At 36.4% G+C, this 21045-nt stretch overlaps 1 protein-coding gene across 1 annotated transcript; it reads right to left on the minus strand.

Moving 5' to 3' along the window:
* Positions 1–7140: 7140 nt before the first annotated feature.
* On the minus strand, positions 7141–20910 carry LOC115928213 (pre-mRNA-processing factor 17-like). Its single transcript, XM_030995174.1, has 12 exons — positions 20692–20910; positions 17593–17679; positions 16887–17016; positions 16460–16537; positions 15614–15756; positions 14625–14721; positions 13550–13764; positions 12484–12631; positions 11611–11726; positions 10592–10802; positions 9871–10015; positions 7141–9042 (listed from the first exon to the last, which is right to left on the minus strand). The coding sequence occupies exons 1-12, from the start codon at positions 20875–20877 to the stop codon at positions 8865–8867; spliced, it is 1734 nt and encodes a 577-aa protein (XP_030851034.1). The 5' UTR covers positions 20878–20910; the 3' UTR covers positions 7141–8864.
* Positions 20911–21045: the final 135 nt, after the last annotated feature.

The raw sequence follows: 21045 nt of genomic DNA on the forward strand, positions 1-21045 counted from the left end.
ATTCCTGCAAAGTTCTACAGAATTTGAGGTTGGCTGCAAAAGGGACATAGTACCTTTAAACATTACATGGATAGCAGTAGCGTGATTTACTTACCTATAACTGGGATTAAATTACTCTTAATTTCCTTTCTCTTAATATTACTATTAATTAATATGATCTACTTCAGTTTTTAATACAAAACTTCATGGAAGCAGTATTTCTGCAATTTTGCATGTGATTTGATTAATATAATTATAAAATTATATATCATTGATCTACATTTCGATATTATCACATTGTTTGAAAAATTGTTTTCTGTCTAATTTCATTCTTTTCTTTTTCTGTTCAAATGTCCTTTAGTGTATAATATTTGTTTTTCCTCATAGCTGACCAAAGTCGGGAAGATCTTTTTTTTTTTTTGCAGCGATTCATATTTAGTTGCTTTAAAAGGGGCTTTTTATTAATCTAAGTTTTGCTTGTCACCTAATATTTTTTGAAAACCAAACTACTGACTTCGAGGCCTTACTTTAACATAACTGTGTCAAATTACTTGACTTTGTATTTTGCTGTTTGTACTGTTCATTCTCGAGTAAACGATTTGTATGTGGGTGCATTAATTTTATGGACCAATTAATAACCTCTGCGTAACATTTGAATTCCATTTACGATCGACATCCTCAATTCCAATCAATTGTAAACTATATTTAACGCCATGCAAAAAGTCACGGCTGCAGAGCGGCGAGTGTATAGAGAGCGAGAGGGACTAGGAGGGGGGGGGGGGGGGACTTACCCCTCCTGACGGGTTTCCAACTCTAAAAGGAAGACCGACCACGCATATTAGGTAATCATTTGTGTTAGGATTTAGAACGTTAATAATACTAATGACAATAGTAATAATAATGATAATAATAATGATAATAATGATAACTTATACTTACAGTACATTGCTTAGCAAACGCATCGAGCATTATTTTGATTGTCAAGTGGATTTGGCGCCTTACAAATCTTATGTATTATTATTATTACATTATGGTCTCTATGCGTGTCAACACTGTATTAACGGCGTAAAAAAACGTAGATTACACGTTCCAGAACAATCGTGTCTTCAGCTCTGATTTAAATTGATCCAACCGAGTGATATCCCTTAAATTATATGGGAGTTTGTTCATAAGTTATGGTGCTATCTTTTGAAATGCCCTATTCCCAAATGATTTTGGTATGCACGGAAATTTGAGAGAGCAGATTAGTTATAATAATTTTGTATATGTATTGTGTTTGGGCACGTACATTGTACACTTGGACGAGTTCACGAAGATAAACAGGTTTAATACCATATTTACGTTTAATACCAATAAACAAGACAATGCACAGTTAATCGAAGATCTTAAAGGTAAGCAGCTAAATTCAGATAAGATAGGAGTCATAATTATGTTCCATTCCCCCTTTTTTTTTAAATTCCCTTTTAAAAGTCTTTTTGGTTTTGGGATGATATCCATTAAAGTCGGGGACCTCAAAAAGTTGTTTCCTTACTGAACTATATAGGGATCACTGGAAGTTCAGATATGTTGCCCCTCCTGAGATCAAGGACTACATACGCCACTGGTCAGCGCTGTTTGACACCAACTTTTATTATCCCATAATAAAGCCGCTCTGCTACCTGAGTAATGTCTCTTTGAGTGGCAGTTATAAGTGATGTGATGTTAACGAGCGGAAAACACTCGATTATAATTAATTTGTTCGATTTTTACCAACTAAGAATCCATTTTACACACCTTATCGACTGGTAAACGGGATCCGTTGGAAGAGCTGATGAGTGTTGTTACGTAATAAGCCAATGGGTTATTGTGTAAGCCGAAAGCTGAAAGGCTATCGTAAAAGTCCATGAACGTCAAAATGGCCTTGCTTCCTTCGTGTGGGTGGTATTTGAATTATTATAGTGACTGATAAGCAAATAGAACCTAAGGTGCCCATCGTGGTGATGTAGAATTATTTTATTTGTAGGCCTATAATTATTTGTTTTTCATGAGCAAATCATGTGTATGGAATATCATTTGGAACATGGAACACGCATTTCTTTGTAGAGGGTAGAAGTGAAATGCCTCAAATTAGATTGGAAAAATTTTCGGAATGTGAATTCAACGACAATTTCAATACCTTAGTGTATATCCCAGATGATCCCAAAAGATGTTTGATTACGTAATACGTCGTTGGAATGTTACAAAATTGTCTTTGCGATCGTATTCATAGGATTTCTTTTTTTGTGGTACAAAGTCGATAAAATTGACAAACATTCAAAGAAAAAATTGAAAGACGATTTTCTAGATCTTCCATCTTCACATTATTATAATTCGACCAAGTACAATCCAGATACAGAAGGCTGCACTAAAATCATTTGAATTCGGTTGGCTGTCAATTTATTGTCTAATTTCTTTCTTGAGGGAAAAAATGTTGTCAGAAATTAAAATTGACTAGAAATATAGAATTCATGTAAAATGGAGAGTCGAAAAACGATTCGGTGAAAGAACAAGTCAATGTCTTCTCTAGATCGTGCTTCGTAAGAATTTGGAAGCTTGTATAAACCATGTGTACTGCGATCATTAATTTTGTGTGCACTTTGATATACAAAATACCTCGCGTTTCGGATTGTCTCTCATAAATTAATCATAATGTATTACCCCTTTTAAAAGATATTGTGACAGGGCCACGAATTCGGCTAATATTTTACAATTTCGTAATTTTGTGTAAACATTATTTTGTCCTAAGTTGTCAGGTAACATGATCATAAAAGAATCATGAACCATTTCAATACGTGGAGTACACATGGGACATGCAGCTCCAGGAGAGACACGATCGCAGCAAGTTTTTGAAAAAGAGGGAAAAGAAAGAAGAAATTCGTATGGCATGTTTGGGAAATATATATATATATATATATATATATATATATATATATATACATATATATATATATATATATATATGGAACATGGTTGCAACTCCGAGTTTCACGCTCTGCATATAAGCATTGAGCACTGTACGGAGGAATAGACCAAATCTAAATATATATATATATATACATATATATATATATATATATATATATATATATATATATATATATATATATATATATATATATATATATAGAGAGAGAGAGAGAGAGAGAGAGAGAGAGAGAGAGAGAGGGGGGGTGGGGTAGTGTACTAATACGATGTCTATGGACTCGTGCAGGCTACGCCCCTATTTTCAACATACAGAATCCCTCTTCATAATTATGACTTACAAAATTATAACTGTCTGCTACAAATCATATAACGATTCACTGATAACAACTGGAAAATTAACTCACTGCCATTACGTCCATTGATTTTCTTAATGTCTGCCCATTTCAATTCAACGCAAAGCACAAATCTATAAAAAGCTAGTCACTTCCCAGCGAACCTTCGGCAACTGCACAAACAACCAACTGCATTATGACATCACAATCAATTCGATCCTAATACAGAATAGTCGAGAAGAGGCGATCTTGCCTTAAAACCTCAGTTTTTTGTCGAATGATATAATCTTACGCTAGATCGTCAAAATCATCAAGATTAGGATTACTGTTGTCTTCCTTTTTACTTCATACATTAAAACTAAACTGTTTCAGGCAATAGAATTGGGACTGTATTATCTATACTAACTCACGAAAAATTAACAAATATTTAAAAAAAAATTCCCAGACTGTTTTCTGTTTTTACCTGACTTTTATATAAAATTATCCAAAAAAAAGTTAAATACCAGTTTTGCACAACAGCAAGCCATGTCATTTACTTTGTTTATGAGATTTTGCTACTGCATTTTCTTGATACTAAAAATAGGTCAGGCTAGAAATAAATCAAATAGCAAAGGGTTTCAGATTAAAACGATATACAATGTAAAAAAAAAAGTCCGTTGAAGTTTAAAACAATCATTTTAGATTTAGTCCTTGAAGATAACAACAAAGATATTACCCTTTCAGTGTTTGCTTACTATATGGTTATTTATCATAAATAATCTCTCTTTTTCTCTCTCTCTCTCTCTCTCTCTCTCTCTCCTATCCATAGTACTGCCGAAAGTTATCTGGCCACGGGGGCACTACACCCCTGGATGAAAAAGCGGTGAAATAATAGTGAAAGCGGGGTATAGGTGAAAAGAACCGCTAAAGGGAGATAAAATGGACCTCTCAAGCCCCTTACCTCTAATCGATGGACTTGTTAAAAACCAATTTCATCCACATTGAGGGCGATGTCGGAGTCGATGTGTGCCCCTCCCCCCGCCCCTTCAATGATTTCAGTGCCCCTTCCATGACTAGACACATGGCACCTCCCAAAGTTATCATTACTTAGTTTTATATATACCCCCTTTAATAATCGTCTTTTTTTTTTAATGAATATACTCTTCCGTTACTTTGTTTTACTTCCTTTCTTTTGTTAACCAATTAAGTTGACTATAGCAGCTCTCATGTACACATCTCCGATAAAACAGCCCGAGGTCGAGGGCTGTATCTCGAGCTATGCTGAAGTGTGAAACTATTCAGCCAATCTAGGGCAGCACAGAGCGGAAAGCGACGCATTACAAACGCCCTAAAATCGATCCCGTACTGATTCACTAAACTTTCTAAAATTCCCCACTCTACGACTGCACTTTTTGTTGTTTAAATGGCCCATTCTTCTTGAGGACCTAAACTTAGAAATAATTTTCACTTTCCCACGCTAGCTTTTTTCCATGACCTTCCATAAATTGATACACGAGCGTGCACATAATATATAGAAACACCGATCGAAGCTGGATATAGTCATTGCATTGTGTCTCGGCCTTTGGTTTTAAGCTAGGTGTTAATAATTGTTTTAGTCTAACGGTATTTAGGTCGCAGATGACGATGGTGTTTTGTTACTTTCTGTTGTTCTGATTTGTTATTTCATGATTTGATGATCGTCAGTCTCACAGATGTTGTCAATATCTCACGTTTCAACACGTTCTCCAGCGTATATACAAAATGCGAACTGTATAATATGCAAGTGTACTGGAAGTTGCAACTGGAAATTAATTTGATTGTGCCTGTTGTATTTCATTACATAACAAAAGGATAATATTTATAGAAGAAAGCAGTACCTCAAATGATGCTTGAAAAAATCTTTAATGTATTTATCTTTAAATCTTAGACCGAATGGTGTTTTTAAAGTGGAAAGTTCATCAATTTATTGAATGAATGGATGAATAATAGGTCTAGGTACAGAAGAGCAAGGGAAGGGAAATGTGTTGAAAGAATGGGGCGAGGACGACTAAGATGACGAGGAGAGATAGATAGAGAGAGAGAGAGAGAGAGAGAGAGAGAGAGAGAGAGAGAGAAAGAGAGAGAGAAAGAGAGAAAGAGAGAAAGAGAGTAGGGTGTAAAAGACAGCGAAAGAAATACTTCTCTTTCACATTTTGTTAAAGAATCTCATGTTAGTTAAATAATTTGCAAATTAAAATGAAAATGGCAAAGAAAATGAATGTTTCAACCCGCCATTTATTTAGATCATTGTCGAAATGGTAAATTTGCTATCATTTCCAAGCAATAGTTTACATTACTAGTATATCTAAATAGGTTGATAGATACATTCTACTATATATTCTATAAACTAACTTCATCATGTGACATTTCTCAATGCTTTTACCGAGAGATAATTTGACATTTCGCTTATTTTAGATCCGAACTGGCTTTAAATGCCTTCTGTACCAGGCAGGGAGGTGGTATATTAATAAATTTCAAACAACGGAGGCTGAATTATAAACTCTACACCAATAACTCAATAAAACGCGAGTTTAATGTCCTTTTATGACTAGTCATAAAAACTGCATTACCCTTTTACCGTCTTGACTTAAAAAGGAAGCCTATTTGTCAAATGTCATTTTCCGTTGACGCGTTCCCGCTTGCCGAATGTGCAATATGTGTCGTCATATGACGGATTGTTAGAATGGGTATGGTAGTCACATTAACCCTAAAAAGGCCGGGCTATTTGAGGTCTTAGTACGGCCGGGCATTATGGCCCCCCTTAAGATCTCGACCGCGAAGGGGCCGATTACCTCGAAAATTTGCACGCATGTCAGGTGAAGTGTATATAATAATATGAAAATTTGAATTTTTTGAAAAATTCACTCATTTGCATATTTATGGTAATTTATGCAAATAAAGTCATAAAAATCACATTTTTACCCATAAGTCATATATTATTCATATTCAAGCATTCTTTTTCGCTACATATATTTATTAGACCACTCTGAATAATAATACGACAAATTTTTTTGGGAGAGCCAGCTTATTCCTTATGTTATCCCTTGTTTTGATAATTTCTTATGTATTTCATTGTTTTTTTAACGTATGTATTTCATTGTTTTTGTTGTTTTATTTCATTTCTTACTACAATTCAACTATTTTGACTCCCAAAACAACCACCTAAACTTAAAACAAGACCCAATAACCCATGTTTGATCTGTTTTTAGGAAAAATGACTTTTCCATTTGTTTTGTACACAAATCACGAAAATGAGCGATTTTCGGGCTGACTTGCAAAGACAAAAGGTCACGTGACCTTGTAACCTTTAAAAATTGCGCAAGACTCGAAAGAAAAAAGTTAATGAGCGGCGGGGCGCCATCCATATGCGTTCCCGAGCAATCAGAAAAATCGTGGAGGGGGGGGGGCATAATGGCCCCCCGGCCTTATTAGGGTACAGTCGGGTTGAGAGCTGAAAATGCCAGTCAGTATACCTATATTCAAGAAACCATATCAAGGGTCTGAAGTTTATTGCATTGTTGGTTTAAGGTTTGAATATTTCCATTTTCTCTTAGATATTTTCTCCCCCGTCTCTTTTTTCCCCTTCTCTCTCTGTGTCTCTTTAACTCACTTAGGGTATTCACTCTATCCCTCCCTGTCTTTCCATCTCTTTCCCTTCTTTCTTCATCTATTATTCTAACTATACCCCTCCCCCTCTCCTCACTTTCTCCCCCTCTCTCTCCCCTAACTTTCTCCCCTCCGCCTCTAGCTCTCCACCTCCCTCCCTTTCTAGTGGTCATTTCATGTAAAGATACCTCAGCTAACTGATTGTGACAAGGGCTTATTGCTGTACTCAAAAATAAAACATGATCCAGCTAAAAACAGAAAGTGTTTACTAGTAAAAACATAGTTTTTAATACAAAATATTGTACAAGTATTATCATCTAACCGCCTGCACATGGTATCAATGTTCTTTTACTCAATTTATATCATCAATAATGTCCTTCAATTTATGACTGCCCAGTAAACAAATAAATACATTTTGAGGGGTCAGTGACACAAAGACGTGACTCCACTTTGGCCATTTTTGAGAAAAAGGGGTTTAAAGATAGAGGTCCACTTGGGCTTTAAGTCTATGTTTCACTAGCCATTGACTTCAATGGGGTGTTGGGTGGAGTTGAGTTTTTGTGTTACCTGGAAAGCCCACAGTTTGATATCAAACACTCATTTTGGTAAAATATGGAGTTCATCTTTGTGTCACTGAACCCTGATTTATATTACAAGCACTGATTAGGGCATTCTGGTGATATGGGACTATTGGAACGAATTAAAATTGAAAATTGACCTTTCAAGCACATGTCATTAAATAATTAACGCCATTCTCTTGGAAGCCAAAGGTATGAAATTCAACATGGCTGCAAAGTATTAATCAGTGGTTTTCAAGTCCTCTTAAAAGGGGTGTAGCATGACGAGACTATGTGTCTTTCCCGTGGCCTGACTTGGGACCAATCAGGTATAATACGACTACGGACAACGCGACTGCAGTATTCACGTGCATGCAACATATGCGAAACCGAAGCATGAAGAGAACTTCAGTCTGTCAGTCGTAGATGGCGTTAATCAGTATTTGCCATGCTACACCCCCCTTTAACATTTCCTGCATTATTAGTCAGGTTTCTTAGGCCCATACTTAACTCAAAGTTTGTATGTATTGATTGCAATGTCAATTATATATATGGGGTTTTACATGAGAGAATAAACCTAGAGTATGAGACACAGTTGGTACTGGTGAAGTCTGTAAATAATACATGTCTATGCCAGAATCCTAAAAAAGACTTTGTGTGAATCATTTTGAAGGGATTGGGTCTCTTTGTCTCAGATTCTGAAACAAAATCCTGGATTTAGCTCATGCTACAATGATAATTATAAACCTTTAGGTCAGTCAGGAACCCCATGAATTTTAAAAGCAGATCGACTGTCTGATTAACAAGATATTTATGATTGGAAATTGAAATCAAATTATATGGTTAGCATGCATTTTGCAATGTTGGTAATGCTGTCTATTTGTATAAAGACAATGCATGAAGAGTGCATTAATTGTACAATGCATGTATACCTGTCAAATAATCTTATTCAAGCTTAAGCTTCTGATCAAACAGATTTATGTAAAACATGACCCCAAACCTAATTGCTGGAATGGACTTCAGGAAATCTCCAATATAGGCAAGATCTACCTAAATCTATATTTCACCCGTTTCATATATATATATATATATATGCAGACAGAAAATCTCAAACAGCCTCCAACTCAACTGTCCAATATTTCCATTATGTAGTCCCACACACTCAGTTTCTTGTTGGCACCATTTGATATAATGTACGAGAACATGTGCTGTGTATACAGGATGATGCTCACAAATCTGTCTCTGTTTCTTTCGGGTCGTCAAGTTGGCGTCAGGGTGTACAGCGTGATGATGAGAATATAAGCTGACAAACTTTCTGCAACTCCAACCTGTGGATATGAGCACTTCTCCTTCACAGTCCAATATACTCGAATATAAAGTTGGTCTCCATCAAAGCTTTCAAGTTCACTGAAAATGCACAGTTATTGTCTCAGTCCCAGAGTTTGATGAGTCCATCCCAGCCACACGTTATCACTTTTGATGTTTCATGCGGATGCCACAGACAGCCGATACACACACCGTCGTGCGCTTTCAGCTTCGTGTACAGTTTTGTGCTCTTCCAGTCCCATACATTCAATTTGCCATCGGCATCTCCAGAAACAACGTAACTGTAAATATAAGATGGTAAGCATGCATTTTCAACAACATATATCATCATCTATTTTTATTTAAACGTTACATACAGTGGATTTCTTGTACAATATTTGCTCTGAATTTGTCATTTAATCCACACACAAAAAAAGGATCCGAGTGTATTTTCTTATTGCTCTGGCGCCTACCAATACTGCACTTTGGTGGCACGATGGCCCAGTGGTCTCGTATCCGGGAGGTCCTCGGATCAAAAGCAAGTCGATGTGCCAGTGCCCTTTGGTATAACACATTAATTCTCTTTTCCAAGTCCCTTGGAGAGGACTTAAAGCCATCGGTCCCCTGGTCGCTTACTTACAAGCATACACATGCTTTCTTAGCAGTCAGGTAAAACAAATATTGTCCGAACCTCGCGAGTCTTCTCATTCTATTATATCCCAAGTTGGCCACTCAATATTCATATTTGCATCTTCTTTTTTATCTTTATATAGCAAATTGAAATCCAACTACCACGTACATCTGTGAATCTTGATGTGCATCCCCTCTTTCTGTTTTTCTTCTTTTTTCTGTCTTTTTCCCCTTTTACCAATATTTTGTTCCTCCATATTTGTATTATTATGTATCCTTTGAGGGTAGTCATACTATCAAGCTTTGCTTACTTTGTCAACCCTCCTGTTTGATGTTTTCGATTAGTTACAGCCAGCCTTACTTTATTCTACATATATTCTTTTGTCATGTGTAAATTTGCAATGTTTGTTTGTTATATATTTGTAAAAATGCAAAAGAAAAAGAAAATCGAACAGAAATAAATAAATCAAATCAAATCAAATCAAATAATGACCACTTACCTCATATCAGGAGCAAAGTCCATCTGGCAGGCATAACCAGCAACCATGTGACCTTTGAAGATCTTTTTCCTGTTCTGTCTGAACCTGTTGATGGCGCTGTAGATCACGATCTGATTGTCCATCGCCTGGCAACCCAGCCATTTACCTGGTAAATAAAATAACGTGGTGTGATATAGCAACGTGTAACATTAAATCCAAACATGTTACTCGAGACAAAATTATTACTTATAGTAACAACAGCAATGATGATGGCTTCTCACGTAGCACTTATATCTGTCACACGGGCTGAGATTTGAATCCTCAACCCTTGAATTGAGAGTGAAGTGAACGAACCACTATACCACATCATCTCTAGGTTTCCGTATTCATACAACTTTCCTCTTCCTTTCACCAACTCTCTACTGATGGTACATAAGTATTTTTGGGGTAAACACTTGAAATCTTAACAATTTTAATCACCATGGCAACAATAAAAGAAAATTTCTAATTTAAATGTACATATCCATCTACCTTCAACAAAAAGTTACAGCATTTAAAATCATAATAATTGAAATAAGTGTGACAACAATATAAGAAAAATTGTCAATTCTAAGGTACATATCAACCTACCTTAAAAAAAAAAAAGCATTTAAAATCATAATAATTGCAATACGCGTGATGACATTAAAGCAAATTCTCAATTCTAGTATACATATCCATCTACTTCCATCCTTTTACTCACCATTATGACTGAGAGAGACGCTGGGCATACTGTGCATGCTGGGGTCTGCGATGTACTTAAAATCTACAGGAATATCCCATTCCCACACCCTCAGACTCTTGTCGTCCGAGGTCGTCACAAAGCGTTTGTTGTTATCGACGAACGTGATGGTGTTGACGGCTCCCAAGTGGCGATCGTACTCCTGAACGATCTCGTTGCTTCTTATGTCCCACTGTAAGAGCAAAAGGAGATTGTGAAATTTTAAGGTTTGAGTTGTATTTCTCAATTTTAAAGCATGCTATATTACATCATCCCTATGATTTTACCCACATTAAAACCTCGTAAAATGTATTACGAGTACACCATTACTTGTTTTATTCTTCTTAATTTCTCTCTAAGAGACATAGGAAATTCAATAGCTTATTTAAAAATTATACAAAGAAGAAAAAGATACTGTAGAAGAGTTTAAGTCATGAAAACTATAGAAATATGAAAACACCAATGTGTTAAAACTTGAACCCATGTCCATTAACTGATTCTATTTAATATTCAACTAGGCTCCCTTTAATAAAAAACCCACTATTTGCTATTACTGTAAGCTTTCTCTTTTCTCATTTTTATTTTTTCCTTAAATTTTTTTTAAAATTCTACATCTTCCAGACCAACTGCACTCTAAACCTCCTCTGTGGTGGATCCTTACAGAAGGGAAAATGCAAAAGAGAAGGCCCAGGATCACCGGGCGAAGAACCTTCCAAGATGATCTGAAGGCGATGAATCTAGAATGGCACGACTTTGATAGAACACCGGCTGATCAAAGACATCGGAGAAAGCTTGCTGCCCAATGTGCTCACCGGTACAGGGCCCGTTTCACAAAGCCTTTTTTCAATGACAAAAATCAGTGACAAATCTGCTGATAACCAATCAGAAGCAAGGATTTCAGTAGCTTATAACAAAAACTGTCATTTTTTACTGATGACATGTTTTGTGGATCCCCCCCCCCCTCAAGGATGATCTAAGTCTAAGTATTACTGTCAACCCACCTGTACAATTTTCTTGTCTGACATGCCAGCCACAAAGATGTGCTGTTTGTCCTCCTCTGGGTTGAACTTCACACAGTACGGAACCTTACGACTCGTAAACTTCTCAATACACTCCCCTGCAATGAAATACAAAATATGGTATAAGTTTGATGTTTTCGATTTGTTACAGCCAGCCTTACTTTATTCTACATATATTCTTTGGTCATGTGTAAAATGTTAAATGTTTTGTTTGTTATATATTTGTAAAACTGCAAAAGAAAAAGAAAATCGAACAGTAATAAATAAATAAAATCAAATGGATAACAATGAAGACAACACTAACAAGAACAAAATTCTATTTTTGTATTTTCCATGTCAGATTATGCAATGTGATGTGTAACATCTCTATATAGTTTCATAGGACTTTGGGATTTTTTTTTCTGGGTTTAACTGGGTAAAAGTGAATTGAGATAAGTAAATGCCTTTGGGTCGCTAAGAAGGACTTTACTCTAACAAGGGTCCAAGGGCAAATGGCCACCAAAACCTTACAGGGATCTCAAACTTTTTACGATCATCCCATTACAAGATACAGCATAACTCACATAGGTTTTTTACAAAACGTTATCTGATGAACCCCTTATAACAAAGATATGTTTGTTCTTTTCTGTATAAGGACAAAACTTTAAAGCCTATCCACACTAATTTGGCCAGGAGGGATTAGACCTCCCTGCGTAAGAAAATGGGGACCATGGGGGACCAACGGCTACCGATTAGGCATTGTTTGTTATATAGAGGGCACAAGTAGCTATAAATAGTGCAGTAGGGCTTTAAGCAGTTCAAAACTGAGAAGTATGGAACATTCTGACTTGTGATAAAAAAGCAAAGGTAACAAACCTGTTTCTGTGTCCCAAAGCTTGATGTAACGATCGTAGGCAGCACTGAGAAACTTTGTTCCATCGTTGTTGAAGCATATATCTCTGACGGCCTGTTTGTGACCTGTGTAAGTTCTGACTAATCTCCTCTGGTTGTAAACCTCCCAAATCTACAAACAACAAGAATTCAATTCATCATAATATTATACAAAAATAACACATGAATTTTTTTTTTTTAAATATAGTTTTGAATTTTATTAATTACACTGAAAGCATGAGCACAATGAGCAAAAGTTGCATAACAATGAACTTTTGTGCAACATCTCATAAGGTTCATTTAAAAAATAATTCTATTGGAAAATAAGCAAAATATCTTTGAAGTAATGAAAAATGATCAGATGTTAATAACACTTTTACCCATTCAAAATGACAAGTTTTTCAAAATTATAAATGTAATACCATCTTAGCCTTCTTATTTTGTCAGTGGAACAATTGAACAGTCAAAGAATATTATCAATCATGCCTAATTGATGTGGCAAAGCTGATGTATTTAGCCATTTGTGAGTTTTATTTTTGGATGGATGAGGGAATAACATTGTATTAGTCATGCTGATTAAACATAAATCCGCAATATCATCTAAAATGTCATTACAAGCTATATATATATATATATATATATATGATACTGCTAGTTAACACAACAAAATAAAACTTCTTTAAAGGGACAGATTCACTCGGATTTCTTTGTTTATAATAAGGTTTATAAGATGATGACGTGGATCCTCATCAAATATTTGATTGAGAGTGTACACATGACCAGGCATTTATTTTGCCTAACACGTAATTTTGATAATGACCGGTCATTATCAAATGCTAATGACCAGTCATTAGCAAAATTATTTTATAAAACAAACAAAACATAATCTTATAAAACAAATAATACACATCATTTTGTTCGGGCATTAGTAAAATTACCCACACTCAGTACCTTTCAAACAGTCCAAACACCCTCAGCTATCACCTCAGGCATGATAGACTGTTCTTACTAATGCCCTCACTGCTGTGTATTATTTGTATAATAGTAGTACCTTGATTTTACTGTCCATCCCGCAGGAGAGCAGAAGATGGCCGGAGCCAGGGAAGAGCCTGATCGCTGCCACGCCCTTGGTGTGTCCGGTCCACTGGTGGATGGCCTTCTTGGGCAGGTAGCACTTCTCTGGAGGCAGCTCAGACTTGAGATCCACGTCCAGGTCTTGGGGTATGTGAAGGTAGGATCTACCCTGGTAGTCGTAGGCATCCTTGACTGGTAGGCGGAAAAGAAAAGCGAGGTAGTTTGGTTGATTAGTTGGAGGTTGTTTGAATGGTTGATCTATCAAACATTGGTCGTTTGACTGAGGATTTGTTAACCGGTCTGACCCAAAATCAACGTCTAGTCTTGGGGAATGTGATAGTTATTTAACATTCTTCAGGTTTTTTAATCAGAGCATAACCGGTCTATGTATCAAGACATTCATTAATTTTAAAAAAGGAAAGAATATTTTGTTAATCTAAATTATTTCATGCAATAATCAAAAGGCTGTGTATTCCTATTTTGTTTTCATTCTGAAAGTTTCTTTAATCCATTTTTTTTTTTGGGGGGGGGGGGGGGGAGGGGAGGGATAGACATACCTACAGGAATTTCATAAGAATATACTGAGCTACAAACAACAACATAAACTTAATATTACGTCAAACTCCTTCTCAAAACAGACAAAAAGTTGGTAATATATTGTTGTGAAAACCTACACATACTTTAAATTTGATAAAAATGTGTGTTGTGCCCTTGAAAATGTACCCCCCCCCCCCTCATTTTTTGTTGATTGAACACCCCTCACAAAACATAGAACAACCCAACCCAGAATGGGAGATAAGGAATTGGTAGCTGCTGGGCTGGCATCACATTGTTTTAGCTGATGCTTCACTCTCGTTTTGTCCATTTTTAGAATAACTCCTGGAACCCCGTAACATGTGTAGGTCCTGTAAAGCTCTTTGATGTGTATCCTGCTTAGGAGCTTTTCAGTTTTACACTGAGGCAACATTAAGCTCCTTAAAAGGTGGACCTGTGCTCTATACAAGTAGCCACTATTATTATAAGTATTATTATTATCTGCTCGTACGACTTACTGTGCAGCGTAGTCTTCTCTTCTGCTGGTTTATCATCCACCTTCTTGCCTCTTTTAGCTCTCTTAGCAAGGATCTCATCTAACTCTGTCTGCTCTTCCTATAAAAAATAACAAGAAAAAAAATATATATGTTCCATACTTTATCTTTTATGATTTTAAAGATTACAAATCACAAAATACATCAAAAATAAGCAAGTGTTCAGCAGAAATTGATTCCATTTCAGGTGCAAAATGGAAGGGTTTCACCTAGCTCTGTCTGCTCTTCCAATACAAAATAACATGGAAATATTCCAACTTTTCATGTACCTTACCTTACCTTTTATGATTTTAAAGATGACAAATTACACAAAATACATACACAAATTAGGAAGTATTCAGCAGAAGTTGATTTAAGGTGCAGAATGGAATGCATTTTCTTTTGCAGAAGATCTTTTCAGAAATCAAGTGTATGAAGGGTCATGAATCCATACCATTGTAGCTTTTCATATCCCTAATTAGATACGAAAGGCCTTTGAATTATAAGCAAACCATCCAATGAAGCTCCAAGTCTTATCCTACAGAATTGTGGACCTTTGCCTACTTCATAAACATCAACAACAAACTTGGCTTTGAACCAAGGATATCCTTGTATAAGGTTCACAGCTCTGCTTAGACCAATGATAAAAACAATATGTCACAGATAATACCAATTAAGCAACGCGGGACCTCAATTTTTAATGAGGTAATAATAATAATAATTTAGTTTACCCAGCCAGGGAGGGCTCGTCAGCATCAGAGCTTTTCTTCCTGAGGGCCCTGCAATTATTACCCCAGCCAGGTATCCCTTTTACTCCTGGGTGAAGAATGGCAAATGTGGATTAATGTCTTGCCTGGCTGAGATTTGAACCCTCAACCCTTAGATTGAGAGTCAAGTGAATAAACCACTCCACCACGACATCACCACAAATAGTTTATAGGTAAATAGATTATTTAGAATAGAGTAACACCTACCTCAGAAGGCTTTGCTACAGTCTTCTCGTCCACATACTTCCCCCAAGGACCCTCAAAGCCCTCGATGTCTGAAGCATTTCTGTTCTTCACTCTCTTACGTTTGTCAGCTTCCCTTAACTCTACCGACTCAAAGACTGTTTTACCTGCGCAAGTAATAACATAGTGATATAATGCAATATAGCAGATGTATTGTAAAAGACTAGGACAAGCCCAATTTGGATAAAAACATACAGATTTGCAAGTATTACCTACATTTTTAAACTAGAATGGCTTTCTTCAGACACATGCATGTAGTTGCCTTCATCTTTTTTGTATTAGTAATGCATGTCAGAAAAAATGGAGCCTTAAGTTGATCAATACTATAAGAATTATCTAAAATAAATAAATGAAACCCCAAAGAATATTTTGTGAATGTTGGGTAATAAGAGAAATTCAGTTCGATCGAAACATTGTTCATTAAAATAGAATCTGATTAATATATTTTGTTCATGTAAAGGATGTACACTATGGTACAGCATAGGGCATGGTTCAGTGCATTTAGCAAAGTCATATGGTATCAGAGTTTTTCCTTGTTAAATCAATATCACTTTTCCTTTCATCCAAGTATTTTTCAAATTATTTTAATGGCCATGTTCCACAATGTGAAGTAATTCACAATCAGTTCAAAATATTTTCATTCTTTGGACCACTGCTCAGCAGCCACTGAATGAGATATTTGGTTCACTGTCCTACCAAACGTGCACATTAGTGTCAAAATACACAGAATAATTGAATTTCCCATAATGTTTTTGCTGCTGCTGCTGTTGTTGCTGTTATAGTTGTTCTTCAAAATATAACTATTCCTACCTTCTTCCGGCTCGGTTCCCTCTTTATTGGACACAATATGTTTCCCACCCGTCTCAGTGCTGGGATCAACAGCAAAACCTGACGAGGAAATGGAGAATAAACAAGAAGTGTATACAAGTGTAAAAAATATTGTACAGTTCTAATAACCATCATGATCTTAAGAGCGAAATCTCCTGCCTGCAGTCAAATCATATGAATTTAAATAAAGACAAAACAAAAACAAGGTACAAACGAACTAGTTGGCCTTTTCAGGGCCAACTAAATCTGTCGAAAGCATATCTTGGCCACAGTCATCATATTTGTTTAATAAATACATGGAAGTATAAAAACAATCATTTTATGATGGAACATACATTTTCTTTTCATATTATTCATGAATCTTAGTTACAACAGTATGAAAACTCAATTGCAAGATTCTATTTCCTACCATAGCTTGAGAATGTTCTTCTCTGGTTCTCAAAATGGAAGGGATTTAGATGGGCAGGTTCCACGTAACCAGCTAGAGTATTCTTAGCAGCAGCCTGTTGCTGAGTCCTGAAGGGGTTAGCAGGACCAGCCTAAAGGACAGGAAAATACAATAATAAAACATTAAAAGGATATAATTGTTTTATTTTAAAAAAACTTCACGGCACTATGTATTATCTATTATTCTGAATAAAGACAGCCTATTGATCCAAGCTGAATGCTAAAGTAAGATATCAATTTAACAGGAATTGAATTAAATATTGGCAAATGCTTTCATTTTAACGTCAATTCCTGTTGAAAATACTATCACCTTTAAATATAGCATGGTAGCATGGCTAAAGCAAAGGTAATAATATGATTCTCAGGAAAAACAGTGTTAATAGTGATAAGGCTACACTTGATAAAATAAGACCACATCATTTCCATCATTATATGACTACCATAATTATTATCATTTTTGTTACTATTATTATTATTTTTTACTGTCATTATTATTATCCTCATAATCACCATCATTATTATCATCATCATCATCATCCTCCTTCATCATCATCATCATCATCATCATCATCATCATCATCATCATCATCATCATCATCATCATCATCATCATCATCATCATCATCATCATCATCATCATCATCATCATCATTATAATTATTACTTACCTGTGGCTTGTACATCTGCTCATACTGAGGATTATAAGACACTGTCTTTGTAGATGGATCTAGGGGCTGGTAAGGGTTAGTACCATACTGGAAAGGAGGTAAAAGAGACAACAGAACATTAAAGTTATTAAGCAAATAATAATTTAGAGCATAAGTAAGTATAGGCCTATATTTGGACCCTTAATTAAATATGTTCATTTTTTGTTTCCATGTTCTGGTAATTGATACACTTAGATGGCAGGAAGAAGAGAAAAATGTGAATTAAAAGAACAAGTTTGTGACAAAAATTATTATTAGAGTTATAATACAACCTTTGATATGGTATAGAGTTCTGAGTTACATTTAAATGTACACAAAAGAAGAAAAGGAAAAAGAAGAAAAAGATGAAGGAGGAGAAGGAGAAAGAGGAGTACCAACAAAAAAAAAGGAGGAGGAGGAGAAGGAGCTGGATACTTGATGAGGTAATCCCTGAAGCAGCTTTTCCAAGCTATACTGGGATGAGATGTGTTGTGACAGCAGGTGAAGTAACAGACAACAAAAGGGTGTACAATTTCTAAATTATATCCAGTAAAAACAGTGATGTGTGCATGTAAGTAAAAAGAAACATGCTGCTAATGCTATATGGAGGAGGAGGAGGAGGAGGAGGAGGAGGAGGAGGAAATGCCAAACAAAATCCTTCATTCATTCCAAGTCAACAATCATTTAAAATCAATTTATGCACTCTCAACTTTCTTAACTTCGTATTTTTCAAATCAAGTGGGGAATGAGCTTCAGCGCATGCGTACTTTCTCTTCGCCATGTTGAGTCGAAGATACAACATGGAAGAATCGTCGGGGTAGGTAGGCACATTCATATGGCACTAGAGGGCGCTTCGCTCGCGTACGAACATCTGAATGGCCTTGCTGCAGTGGGTCGGCAATAATCAGCCCAAAACTTGGATATGGGAGGGTGGAAGGATATATCTTTTTTATAATGTTATCCGGTCTTACCCCTAACCATCCTATGTTTAATCTATGTAGAAATAACATGCGAGTACAAGGAGAGAAACATCGGGCCCATTACTGATGCAACTTTTTAAATATTAGCCTAGAAATGACTACTAAACGGAAAAAATTGACATTTTTTTTCTGACAAATCTTCATAAAATCTGAGTTATAAACAACTCACAACTAGGCTCGGTAATACAAATACGATTTTCTGAAAATTCAGGTGTGATTTGTTTAGTTTCTTTCAAGTATATTTCTGCGCATCGCAGCGCCAATTTTCTTCACTGCTTCAAAATCACCCTTGAAATTTTTTTTTGCAACGAATTTGATACGAGGTCCGCGAGTGTTCCCCGTTCCTTGCGTGTTGAAAGTTTGGTAATACATAGTTTGCATTGACTCGCGCACGAAAAAATGGCTCGAAAACAAATGTCAAATGAAGAAATAAACAAGCTTTTGTATAATTATAAGAGATTTACCGAGGTTTCTTTGTCAATTTAATTTATTATAAAGTAAAGTGTCAATTAGAGTTCAGAATTATCTCACTGAAAAGTTAAGAAACCGACGATGTTCTCGATCGTAGTTATTTTCACTTTGCCAGCAGACGATCTAGCATTTTTTTGGCAAAAAGCTAGCCCGCCACCTTCCCACCTCGAACCTTTCGAGTTCTGATAAAATGGCGTGCTGCGGAGCTCCGATGGTGCGTTGGTATCGCTGGCAAACTCTCAGCCGGCTAGCTCCCCACGACGGACCATTCGCGGTATGGCGAGAGTGTGTGTGTGAGATATGATTTTGGATTCGAGAACGCACGTAATGCAACCGTGCGCGTCATTTTCAGCTGTTGAATGCCTACGACCAATTTTACATGTACGATTTTTAGTACAGATACTTGGTCAGTTTTCTTCTTATAGATCTATCTTTGGTTTTACAACATTTAAAAATATAATTTCTTCAAATTTGCTCCTGACTCGGTTCAGACTAATTGTCTGATGTGTTTTCAAATCAATTTTTTGAATATATTTTTTTGCATGAATTTGCCAGCCCTAGATCTAGGTCTAGATCTAGTCTAGGGTAGCCTTAAGGGCTCTCTCGAAATGTTTTTTTAATGATATTATTCGAGAGAGCCTTAAACGGCTCTCATACCCCTGCACGGAGAGGCATGTAAACAAAACTCAAAAGTGGTCCAAAATCACACTTTCGCGCACCCGACCAATATTGGACAGTGGCTTTGATAAATTTTGTCGTAGTTTTGGTCTTAATTACCGCTTTAATTTCAAAATCGGATCTGAAAATAACAAAATAAGAGCAATTTTCTTACCAGACCGATACAGCTCAGCTCCCTTTTCACGTGTACCGTGTGAATTCACGATGTCTACACAATGGTGATGACCTCTGACTGGCACTTCCGTAATTGTGGGTAAATTGTGCTGCTTCCGTATAATGCGCTGTATGAGTGTTATTCAGCGCATTATACGGAAGCAGCACATTTACGAAGTGCTAGTCAGAGGTCATCACCATTGTGTAGACATCGTGAATTCACACGGTACACGTGAAAAGGGAGCCGAGCTGTATTGGTCTGGTAAGAAAATTGCTCTTATTTTGTTATTTTTAGATCCGATTTTGAAATTAAAGCGGTAATTAAGGCCAAAACTACGACAAAATTTATCAAAGCCACTGTCCAATATTGGTCGGGTGCGCGAAAGTGTGATTTTGGACCACTTTTGAGTTTTGTTTACATGCCTCTCCGTGCAGGGGTATGGGAGCCGTTTAAGGCTCTCTCGAATAATATCATTAAAAAAACATTTCGAGAGAGCCCTTAAGGCTAGTCTAGGGTAGGACAAAGAATCACCCCCTTTTCCCCATCAGAAACTTCTTCAAATTATAATTTCAAGTGGCCAGCCAGATGCCCAGAGGAGTCGAGCAACCTAGTAAGTCAAATTTGTATTTACTCCCTTTGCATATTTTGAGATAATGTCGCCCAACCCGCTGTTTGAATGTTTTTCTATGCACCCGCTGAAGATCCGACGCCTTTGGCGATGGCGTCGGCGTCGGAGCTTCCTGGAGTTAACACTTAATCTGACATCAATTCTGACATGTGGGACCACACTATACTCACGTCGCTCGTTTCGTCGACAGTTGGTGCTGCATTCAACTGTAATTTCACTTGCAGTGATTGAACCGTCCGATTCTTTTCCAGTGGTCTAAGATGTGCCGTTACATCTTCAGAATGGGCCTCCTTATCACTAATGTCTTCATCACTTTCGTCACTTTCATACGCTTGCAAAGCAGAGATCGCTGCCATTTTCGCGTCGATTTTATTTTCTTTGAAATTTGCGACGATAAAGACCGCTTTGATCACATTGTATTTTGTACATTGCCAATTTGCAGATGATTGCAGGAATATCTGGGATATAACCATAGAGATGTATACTACTTATTAATATATATCTCTATGGATATAACACTCTTT

Source organism: Strongylocentrotus purpuratus, unplaced genomic scaffold (genome assembly GCF_000002235.5).
Source record: "Strongylocentrotus purpuratus isolate Spur 01 unplaced genomic scaffold, Spur_5.0 spur5_scaffold_21, whole genome shotgun sequence".
Taxonomy (NCBI): domain Eukaryota; kingdom Metazoa; phylum Echinodermata; class Echinoidea; order Camarodonta; family Strongylocentrotidae; genus Strongylocentrotus; species Strongylocentrotus purpuratus.